Source organism: Oreochromis niloticus, linkage group LG22 (assembly GCF_001858045.2).
Source record: "Oreochromis niloticus isolate F11D_XX linkage group LG22, O_niloticus_UMD_NMBU, whole genome shotgun sequence".
NCBI lineage: Eukaryota > Metazoa > Chordata > Actinopteri > Cichliformes > Cichlidae > Oreochromis > Oreochromis niloticus.
The window spans coordinates 4,070,683-4,082,291 of record NC_031985.2 but is presented as its reverse complement, the minus strand read 5'-3'; the positions used below and the strand labels follow the sequence as shown (position 1 = coordinate 4,082,291).

The window sequence follows — 11,609 nt, the reverse complement described above, 5'->3', positions numbered from 1 at the left end:
GTGTTTGTTGCATCATATTGCTGTAATTGTTTATATGCTTTATATATTCTGAGGTAAGTTGATCTATAGTGTTACATCATATTCTATAAGGATGTTATGTGTTTGTATACTTTCTGCCCAGTTTGACCCATTTAGCAGAAGTCAGCCTGTTTAAGGCTCTGATATCTATTCTGTATGACTTAAAGCAGTTATGACATGGTCTGATTTTCTCACCCAATAAAGGAATATTTCATATATCGGTCTACTCTTCATTTTATCAGAAAGTTATCACAGCTCGTACATTTTCTTACACATATGTAAGCATTGAGCCAAATTTAGTAATGCCAACATATTAAAAGAACAATATTTGTCTTTTATGATACATCTATATATACACTGTCAGAGATACTTGTCTTTGAGTGAAGATTTAAGGTGATAGGAAACATAAATAACTGCAACTTGAATCTTTACTGAAGCTCAGTATTTGACACAGTTCAAACTCACTGCTGTAATAACCAATAATGATTAATATAATAACTATAATATTGGCCATATTATATTTACATTACCAAAGTGAGATGACTTTAGTCTCATGAACAACATTAGCTAATTGTTATTTACTAGCTAATCTAAAAATGACTGTTCAGTACAGAAATGAAGCCCAACTATCATGTTTTACAGTCCTGTGGTCTCAGCCTCAGATACATATCAAATCACACAAAGCTCATGTAGAAACAAATGAACAAAATATGTTCTCCTTCATTTCTGTCAAACAAAGCTGTATGAAACGTTTCCAGCTGTTAGTATCATGGTTGCTAGGTAACCTGGGCAGCGCGACGGAGGCTAGACCTCCCATTTCACAAGCCTACAAGCCTCGCACTTCCGGCCTTAGCGGTCTTTGAGTATGCGGCCCTTGAGGACCGTTAAGGCTGCAGACCCCGAATTGGGATACAGCCTTAGTTTTGGCTTGGTTCCCAGCTCCAACATGAGCCCGGTTGGAGAAGCAGCAAAGAAAACAGACTTATGGAAGGAAAAACAATCTGATAGCATCTGATAGTTATATGTGCTGTGTTCTTGCATACCCAGCAGAGGGTGTGGATTATGTACAAGCAGCTAAGCAGAATTCAAAGTAATGGAAAATCTGGCTCTCTCATCATTCTGGTGTCTTTTTTCATGCTGTATAATTGCTTTGAATTAAACACCAACTATATCACTGAAGCTTAACAATCTGTAACTCAATCGCATCTATCCCAGTGAACACACATATGTGGGGCCCAAATAGGGAGTAGCAGGGCTAATATTTGGGGCCTACTTGGGAAACCCAACTGGGGTCCAGCTAATTTTGTCCTCAGTTTCCATGGTGGCCCAAAGTGTGTTTCCCCGGATGGGCCTGTAATCAGGCACAGGCAAAAAATATGTGTGGGGCCCAGATTTGTAGAAGCAGGTCTGATATTTGGGCCCCACTTGGGATACCCACCTGGGACCCAGCTAGTTTTGTCCTCAGTTTCCATGGTGGCCCTAAATGGGTTTGTCCAGATGGATTAATGATGGGACCCAGATGGGGACCAAATCAGGCCCAGCCAAAAAATATGTGTGGAGCCCAGATGGGTAGAAGCGGGTCTGATAGTTGGGGCCCACCTGGGTTACCCACCTGGCTACTTTTGTCCTCAGTTTCCATGATGGCCCCAAATGTGTTTTCCCAGATTAATGATGGGTCGAAAATGTGGCCAACAATCTTCACTCACATCAAAGCAGATGAGAAGCATTATTACTGAATTATTTTATGTTTCATTCTTATACTTACTAATACCGTAACAGCAAATACGCACATTGTCAGGGTTCTGGGTTTTCTGACCTGGTGTTTTAAGTTCCTGTGATTTTTGTCATTTTGTGTTGTGAATTTTGTATTAAGTTCTCTTTGTTAGTCTATAGTTTATTTCTACGGGGTTTCTTGTGGTCCCAGTTTAATTCCCTGATGGTTTAATAATTTCCCTCTGTATAGCTGACCCCTGTGTCTTCCTCTGTGTGTTTAAGTTTATACAGTTACGTGAGTTCTTGTGCCTTGTGTCCACTCCTTACGTTCCGTGTTTCCCTCATCCCGTCATGTCTGTGCTTCCTCTCGTGCCCCTCTGTGCTCTCTCTCTCCCTCTCTCTCACTCGCCCTCTCTCTCTCACCCTCCAGTCTGTCTCTGTGTCCTCCCCGTTTTGTCATGTGTGCAATTGCCCTCAGCTGTATCTCCCAGCTGTTCCCTGTTCGCCTTGTGTATTTATTGTCTGTGCTCACCTCCGTTCGTTGTTGCGTCGTCCCCTCACACTGCGTGTTTCCTCCGCGCTCTTAGGTCCCTGTGTTCCCAGTGTAGCTCCCTTGTGTCTATGGTTTTTGATTTGAGTTTCTTGTTTATGGTTCCTTATGTTTAGTTTAGTACCTATGTGTTTTTCAAGCAATAAAGCTGCTGTTTTGAGTTCATCCCTCCCCGCGTTTGAGTTCTGCGTTTGGGTTCCTGCCAGCCACACAATGAAACATGACACAAATACTCCATGTTTTTAGTGATTTTAAGAAAATACATATAATGTATCTATTTATCCAATACCTACAGTCCAGAAGCACATCTCCACTCCTTTCCTATTTTTACTTATTACTACTGCTTCACCAAGAACAAGATGCAGATTCTCCTGGTCTTTTTATTTCTAAATTTCACCTTGCCATGTCATGGGCCTGAGTCTGGGAACCAAGGCTTCATGAGTGTTTATGGACTTGAGTATATTTGCTGGTTTGGTTTGGCTCACCTGGAGCATGCACCGGAAATTAACCTGCATAATGTTGTCATTTCACTGTAAATAAAGGCACTGTCTTCATTCTAAGAGTCCTGCTTTTGGGTTCTACTTTCCCCGCACCGTGACATGCCAACTTTATTGTATATTTTAAAACAAACAAACAAAGAAAAAAAAAACGCTTTTAATTTAATGTCATTGTGAAAGTTTATTTAGGTTTTGTGTGATGTAAAAACAAATTAAATGTTTAGATTTTGTTTTAACAGAAAAAAAATGGAAGAAATGAGACATTAACTGAGTTGCAATTTTTTTATTTTTATCAGTAGATAAATACTTAAGCCACAAGAGCAATTACTTTGTAAGATATGTAATGATTTTTAAGACAATATGGGAAGAAACAATTGTATGTCACATCTGTAAAGAGATGGACTGTTTCATCACAGCAGTGTGAAGCTTCTCTTCCTGCGAACATGATGTCGAGCAGCTCTAATGCAGTCTGTACTGGTACAACCACACTGCTCCACATACATGTATGTGTAGGGGACCGTGTCTCCATTCAAGCAGACCAAGTCAGCAGTGCGATTGCTGAAGTTTATCTCCTTACAGCATGAGCAGGAATGCTCCATAGCTGCTGCTGCTTCAGAGTACCTAAAGAAAGCAGGGGGCAGGTTTCTTAATATACTCAAAGTGTAAAGTAACCCTTTTGTAACTTTCCAGGGAAATATGAGATAATAGTAAAGGTATCCTTACATGGTGTAAGTGTTGCAGGATCCTTCACAATATGGCATATCTACCTCCTGGGCAGACTGACAACCGTTGACTGTAATATGGGTTTTCATGGACATTAACTTGCATCCCTTCTCCTTCTCCACACCTTTTACAAAAAAAGATGTTGAGTTAGTTTCTTTTATTTCTATTTAATGTAAATTCATTTATCCATTCTGTTCCGCTTATCCAGCTGTTGTAGGCTGAAAGGCAGGTACATCCTGGATAGGTCAACACTCTGTCATAGGGCTAACACAGACAGACAACCACTCACACCTAAATTCACACCTATGGGGAATTTAGAATCACCAGTTAACCTAACTCCACTAACTAAATGTCTTTGGACATTTAGGGAAAACCCATGCAGACATGAGGAGAACATGCAAACTCCACACAGAAAGACCCGGGCTGGATGCTGGATTCAAAAGAAGTCCCTTCCTGCTGTGAGGCAATAATGTTACCCACCACGCCACCATGCTGCCCCTGATTAAATTGTTATATATCAAAATGTTATACTCACAAATTTTGCAACAGCCGTTTGCTGCAGTTTGAATTGTGTCCTAACAAGGGAAATATACAACGTTAACAAAATTCTTTTCATTTCATTTCAGACAGATACAGTCAATCAATCAAGATTAATTTTTAAAAGCATACTTACAGGTTGGCAGTTGCTCTCTTGGAAGGGTGGGCAGACAGTCTGTGAATGGCTTGCTGTTAAAGTCTCACCATTCTTGACACAGGTGTAATGTTCACATTTATTCCCCGGTGGTGACCAGGTTTCTCCTTGCTAGAAGGCAGTGAGATAGATGTATACAAAAATCCACACAAACTTAAGAATATTTATTTAAATACATAACACATCAACGCATATTGGTTGTTTGGCTTAGGTGAATTAACACATGAAGTTACAACCATCTTACAGTCAAAAGTTGTTTGGTTCCATTAATGTTGACAACACAGTGTGTCTGTACACACTTCCCGCAGCATTCATCTGAATCACTTTCCACATATTCATATCCCTGTGAGACACCGAGAGAGATGGCACGTTTAGCTTGTGAAGGCCAATCTAGCAAGTGACACACTAAAGCCACCAAAGTAAAACAAACCGGGGTGTATGGTGTAAGTGAAGATGACTCCTTTATTGTCTCTTACCAGTTCACAGCTTTCTTTACATTGTTGAAACACACAAATTATTTTTAATAGACCAGATTTTGGGTCAATCTCATTGGAACAGGTACAATCCTGACATGCAATCACAGGAACTGAAGAACCAGGCTGGCAAATAAAGACAAAAAGCAATACATAAATATGTGCATCCTTAAAGATAAAAAAAAAAGGTAAGAAAATGACAAATCATCTGCTTCTTATTTACCTGGTATTCAGTTTCTCTGTGAACACAAACTCTTTTAGGTTCTAGGAAAGAGTCAGACAAAGACGAGGTGACTTGCACGAAAGTGTTTTATATGTTCATATACATATATATATATATATATACATATATATATATATATATATATATATATATATATAATCTTACCACATGTATGTTCTGGACAGCATTTTCCAACAGGAACACTGACAACTGGCTTGTATCCGGCTGGACAGTTCATATTGGTGACTGGGCAGGTGTTAGCTTGACATTCTGCAGAGATTATGGCACAGTGAGAAACTACCACAGTCAAACAACAATCTGGACAAATGAAATGTGCTTTGATACTACATGTCTTACGGCAAACATAGGTAGAACAGCAGGGGTCTGACGGACTGGTCTGGTTAACGAGGACAAACCCAGGAGCAGAGCAGTTTGTAGTGGCTGGTGGTGGGCAGACCTTAGGCTTGCAAGACACAGTCTTGGTGGATTCTTCACAGATGCAGTCCTGGCATTTGTACTCAAATCTTTCATTGAACTGAAAGAATAAACCACAACATTGAATTATTTGTCTCTTATAAGTAAACAATAGAGATTTAAAGTTTATCACCCCATTAGAGCACTTCGCTGTCGCACTGCAGGCTTACTTGTTGTTCCTAGAGTATTTAAAAATAGAATGGGAGGCAGAGCCTTCAGTTTTCAGGCCCCTCTTCTGTGGAACCAGCTTCCAGGCTGGATTCGGGAAACAGACACTATCTCTATTTTTGAGATTTGGTTTAAAACTTTCCTTTTTGCTAAAGCATATAGTTAGCACTTGATCAGATGACCCTGATTCCTCCCTTAGTTAAGCTGCAATAGGCGTAGGCTGCTGTGGGATTCCCATGATGCACTAAGTATTTCTTATTTAGTCACCTTTCTCACTCACTATGTGTCTATAGACCTCTCTGCATTGAAGTTATTAATCTCTGGCTCTCGATCACTGTCAGGGGCTAGGTCTGTGGCCTGGCGTTTTGAGTTTGTTTTGGTATTTTCGATTTTCTTAGGTTGGATTGGATTAATGCAAAGTTCTTGTGTTATTATTTAGTTATGGATTAGTTGAGTGTTATTCTAGTTTATGTTTCATCAATGTCACCGTGTTCATGAGTCTTTTCCTGTTTGTCATGTGTGATCTCCTTAGCTGTGTCCCAAACCAGCGACGCGACGAAGGGTGTCCCAATTCAAAGTGTACTCCAAATGTGGTCAACAAATGCGCCCTTCATTTCCCCAAATTTAAAGGCTGGGTCCGAAGTAGACTTCGTGGCCCCACATATCAATTCATAGCGCGGTAGTGGGAGTGGATTTTTTTTTCAGAAAAAAATGGCGGATGGCTGAAGCGGAGAGGCTGAAGAGTAAACTTTCAAAAGTAAGTACGGAATATTATGTTATTTATTTATTTGCGAATGTTTAATAATGAAGAACATTAAAACATTACTGTTGGACACATGTCGGCAAAGTTATGCGACATTAGTGATGTTTGTACTTTCAGTGTCAACTTGGTTTTAAAGCCTTTACTTTAAAATATACACCGTTCAATAGTCGACCTTAATCTTACAGAGAATGTGATGATTTTATAGATAATTAAAGTCAGTCATATATCCACAAACACAACAAGCTGAAAGTCAGTGAATGCTGCTCGGTTTGCAGTCCTGAATATCACGGCACAATCAGGATTCACTGCACTGTTAATGTTAGCTATGTTATATTGCTGCCTCTGTTCGGTGGTGTCGAGCCAAACGGACTTTAACGTGTGTTTGAACGAGCTGACGGTTCACTCGTTAAGCTGAAAGAAAGATGCTTTAATCACAGGAGTCACACATGTGTCCACTGTACCATCTGGGAACTCTTCTTGTTTAGCACCTGTAATAACACAAACACTAAATCCTCCTTCTCTTGTGCTGTTTTGTAGCAGTGTATACACCTGAGACTGTCACCTGTCTGTCTGTCTTGCACTATCTCTCTTTTTCTTTCTCTCTGATTGTGTAATAAAAGTATAAACATGTATTTATAAGTTACACTTGCGTTTGAATCCTGCAGCTTATCACACATTTGATTTCCATGTGTGGCAAATGCAAGTGTCCAGAGTGAGGACAGACTCAGGGACCCACTGCTGCACATCATCTGTGAGGCTTTGCACCCCTGATGATCCGCCAGGACAAACTCAGGAGGAAGAGCCAGCAGCAGCTGACAGATGGAGAGAATAGACAGACTGTTCCCTGTTTGTGAAGGACTGCTAGGAAAGTTTAACATAACTAATTGTCTGTCCTGAATCAGTCTTATTAGGTAATGTTCAAATAATTTTATCATTCCAGTGTTTTCAGTGTGGGAGAAAGAACTCAGGGACTTCAAGTTAAACACTATGAAAGGCAGCAACAAGTTTAATATTCAGAAACCTAAAGTATGTATCAGCAGCAGAATGGACCTAAAAATAAATGTTTGTTTAAGTTCTATGAAGCTTTGAGTATTTTGGATTAGTAGTACTGCTGTGTTTGTTGCATCATATTGCTGTAATTGTTTATATGCTTTATATATTCTGAGGTAAGTTGATCTATAGTGTTATATGATATTCTATAAGGATGTTATGTGTTTGTATACTTTCTGCCCAGTTTGACCCATTTAGTAGAAGTCAGCCTGTTTAAGGCTCTGATATCTATTCTGTATGACTTAAAGCAGTTATGACATGGTATGATTTTCTCACCCAATAAAGGAATATTTCATATATCAGTCTACTCTTCATTCTATCAGAAACAGTTATCACAGCTCGTACATCTTCTTTTTACACATATATGTAAGCATGTAAGCCAAATTTAGTAATGCCAACATAATAAAATAACAATATTTGTCTCTTATATATCATACATCTATATATACACTGTAAAAGATACTTGTCTTTGAGTGAAGATTTAAGGTGAGGCAACTTGAATCTTTACTGAAGCTCAGTATTTGACAGAGTTCAAGTTTCCTGCTGTAATAAATCATAATAATCTAATAATAAATATAATATTGGCCATATTATATTTACATTACCAAAGTGAGATAACTTTAGTCTCATGAACAACATAAGCTAATTGTTATTTACTGACTAATCTTAAAATGACTGTTCAGTACAGAAATGAAGCCCAACAGTCATGTTTTTACAGTCCCGTGGTCTCAGCCTCAGATACTCAACAAGTCAAAGTGATCCCATAAAAAAATTAAACAAACAAAAAAACATTTTTTCTCCTTCATTTCTATCAAACAATGCTGTATGAAGCATTTCTCGCGGTTAGTTGCATAGTTGGTAGGCAACCTGAGCAGCGCGACGAAGGCCAGACCGTCCCATTTCACAAGCCTCTCACTTCCGCCCTTCCGCCCTTCTCGCACTTCATAGTACCTGCCCCACGTAGTCCGCGAAGTGTGGGTACTACGAAGCGTGCGGTCGCTGGATTGGGACACAGCTCTTGTCTATGTAAGTTCCCTTGTGCTTGTGGTGTCATGTCTACATCTCTCCATGTTTTCCTGTTTTATTTTGAAAGTCTTGTGTTTCCATGTTCAGTGTGTTCAGTTTTGCTTCCCCTGTGGTGTCAGGTTCATTTGTGTCAGCTGTGTTTCCCCAGGTGTTTCCACTTCCCTCATTACCCTTCGGTGTATTTAAGTCCTCTGTCTTCCTCTGTTCATTTTTGGGTGTCTGTTGTCGCCACGTCAAGTCATGTCTGGTCACAGAGTTTTATTTCTACTGCTCAGGTTTATATTCATGCTCGTGTTTTGTTTTTTCATGTATATGTTTCGCATGTACCTGTTCAGTTTCATATTTCATGTTCTGGTTATCATAGTAATTTAGCTGCTCCCAGATTAATTTCTAGTTTAGTTTTGTCTCAGTACGTTTTGGCTTGTCTTCCATTTTTGACATCAGCCCAAAATAAATGGCTCGCTTTTTTGTTAAAAATTCAGTTCTGTCTCTCCCTTGTCTGCTTTTTCCACAAATGCACCAGCCATTCTGGCCACTGCATTCCACAGCATGTCTTTTGTCCTGTCTTCCTTCTCTCACCAACACCCGGTCGTAGCAGATGACTGCCCCTCCCTGAGCTTAGTTCTGCTGGAGGTTTCTTCCTATTAAAAGGGAGTTTTTCCTTCCCACTGTCGCCACAGTGCTTGCTCATAGGGGGTCATATGAAGTTTTTCTCTGTACGTATTATTGTAGGGTCTACCTTACAAATATAAAGCGCCTTGAAGTGGTTGTTGTTGTGATTTGGTGCCGTATAAATAAAATTGAGTTGAATTAAAATGAAAAAAATTGCTCACCTCACGAGGAATGCCCTCAGGATCAAGACATCCTGTTGGAAAATAAAAAACACAGCAAAACTATATCATATAGTTAAGTCAGTAGTAGTATGTCTTGATGAATGCTCAATCATCCAGGTAAGGAAATCCCACAAAGTTGACTCTGTTCATCTGGATGTATTTTCAGTGGGAGAAACGTTTTGTCACTTTGATCAATGGTTTTTGATCAGTTGTTGTTGATCAATGGTCATGTCAATTTGCATATTAATGATCAAGGAACTGACCTCACAGCCCACTTTTCATTCAGTGGGCTGTGAGGTCAGACATTGCGCACGTGTACTGTTTATAAGGTTGTGGAAACTGAGACTGAAGAAGTCACTTGGATGACTGACAAAATGCTTCTCCCACTAAAAACGTTACATCCAGATGGACAGAATCAACTTTTTGGGGTCAGTAGTAGTAAATTAAAAATATAAAAAAAATACTCACCACATTTTTCAACACATATTCCAGACTCCTGGTTAAAGAGTTTCATTCCATCAGGACAGAAACAGCCCTCAGTAGTGTAGTTCATAGGTGGTTCACTGGGACTGTAAAGTAAGTTATAGTGAAACAACAGTTAAATTACATTCAGTTAGGGTCATACACAGTGTCACTTTCACTTATTGCCACAATAAACATGTATGTATTGCCACATTTTGTTATGGTTATATTGCCTGCTTTAGCATAGTTTTGCAGAAACTTACTTGTCTTCACAGGTTGGCTGTTCTACAGGACCACATGGCTTGTAAACTTTGCCTGATGGGCATTCACCAGCTGATGATGAAGAAAAGAACTTCATTGCTGTGTGTTTGTTTATGTCTGGTTTTTATATGCATGCTGACAAGTTGTCACTCGTGATTCCAAACAATCCAAAACATTTACAAAATGATGAGGGATTACTTCCCAATTTCGTTGTACTACTGTACTAGGTATGACAATAGAGTTATCTCTTACTGCACAGTGTGGTGTGGTTCCTCCAGTAAATGCAAACTCCAGCCTGAGCACAGGCTGCAGCATAAGTCTGTAAACTTGTGCATTCCACTATTGGGTTGGAAACATGACAGCTATCAAATACACAACCTCTGTAGAAATTTTCTGGAGAGACAAACGGATGGCACTCTGCAAAGACACTGTTTAACAAAAAATAAATGAATAAATAAATAAATAAATAAATAAATAAATAAATGTATTCTTTTTTAAATTGTGAACTCTTAACAGTACAGGAATACAGTGTTGGGATAGATCAGATAATGTTTACCTGCTTTTAAGCAGGTCACACATGGAGTCTGGTTTGCATGGAGCTAAGGTAGGTGGTGGTTCAGGTGCACTGGTAGGTAGTGCAGGTGGTGTTGGGCAGTTGGGTTTGTAAGGGTCTTCAACAGGCCAATAGTCAGCCATCACTGCACAGCTTTCCACCAGCTTACCTCCAGGTAACATGCAGTCATCAGCTTGGTTATTGTTGCATGTTCCTGACAGCAGTAATAAAAAAATTAATATTGCACTACAACCTCAAAGTAAGAGTTGAAAAATATGATCACTTTAGGGAACAGTCTTACCACAATGGCCCTGTGTGTTTTTGCCAAAGTACTGGAATGGAAGGGTTACGCTAAAGCCAGTTATTCCAAATGTAATAACCACTTTTAGTCGAGGAATCTCTAAAATCAGGTTAAGACCTGAATTCACAATCTTAACACCTTGTTGAGAATAAGGTAGGTTTAAACTTTTTCCATTTTTCAGTGCCTGCAAAAGAATAAAAGCACTATATGTAAAAAAAAAAAAATACTATAAAAATAATCAATCTTGGTTATTTTGCAGAAAAATACAATAAAATATTGGCAATCATATAATCAACTTCACCTCCAGTTGTGCAGTTCCAATAAGATTATGATTAATGAGTGTAATGACTTGTGATACATATGCCACTGTTATTGATCGTGGACAAGAAACATCTTCAGTTGGATCACAAAAGACATTGTCAATATAAATCTCCAAGTTATGTATTGGTAAAATCTCTTTCATCAAAACATAAGTGCAGTTTCCTTGATAACTGTAGAAAAGTCCATCAAACGTGATGTAATGTGGATCTCCCCACCCTTCACATACACCTGAAAAGAAAGAAAAAATATTTAATGGGGGGGAAAAACATGAATGGAACAAATGTTTTTTACGCACAAAATAACTTACAGTCACAAGTATAATATTGACAGCAGTAGTACTCGTCATACACCAGAACTGGTTTCTTTCCATTGGTGCAAGTTATGTTTTGAAGAGGTGGACATTCATATGGAATAATTTCTATTGTGTTGTTCTCTATGCATCTGGCCATGGTGCAGTTGCACAAATAGAACGTCTCATTTTGCTTGAAGAAAATAGCACAAACAAAAAT

At 39.1% G+C, this 11,609-nt stretch overlaps 1 protein-coding gene across 1 annotated transcript in view; it reads right to left on the bottom strand.

Annotated features, from left to right (window-relative positions):
* Window positions 1-3,064: 3,064 nt before the first annotated feature.
* The window catches only part of LOC102078463 (mucin-2), a 30,281-nt gene continuing 21,736 nt past the window's right edge, over window positions 3,065-11,609 (bottom strand). Inside the window, exons 29-45 of the mRNA XM_025902524.1 lie at window positions 11,408-11,582; window positions 11,081-11,328; window positions 10,780-10,963; window positions 10,482-10,692; window positions 10,178-10,353; window positions 9,928-9,997; window positions 9,671-9,771; window positions 9,203-9,234; window positions 5,246-5,423; window positions 5,054-5,158; window positions 4,889-4,929; window positions 4,669-4,791; window positions 4,437-4,535; window positions 4,175-4,303; window positions 4,037-4,076; window positions 3,502-3,625; window positions 3,065-3,399 (exon numbers count right to left, since the gene is read on the bottom strand). Of these exons, the coding sequence (XP_025758309.1) occupies window positions 3,189-3,399; window positions 3,502-3,625; window positions 4,037-4,076; window positions 4,175-4,303; window positions 4,437-4,535; window positions 4,669-4,791; window positions 4,889-4,929; window positions 5,054-5,158; window positions 5,246-5,423; window positions 9,203-9,234; window positions 9,671-9,771; window positions 9,928-9,997; window positions 10,178-10,353; window positions 10,482-10,692; window positions 10,780-10,963; window positions 11,081-11,328; window positions 11,408-11,582 (2,247 nt within the window). The 3' untranslated portion in view covers window positions 3,065-3,188. The remainder of the gene's footprint in view (window positions 3,400-3,501; window positions 3,626-4,036; window positions 4,077-4,174; window positions 4,304-4,436; window positions 4,536-4,668; window positions 4,792-4,888; window positions 4,930-5,053; window positions 5,159-5,245; window positions 5,424-9,202; window positions 9,235-9,670; window positions 9,772-9,927; window positions 9,998-10,177; window positions 10,354-10,481; window positions 10,693-10,779; window positions 10,964-11,080; window positions 11,329-11,407; window positions 11,583-11,609) is intronic.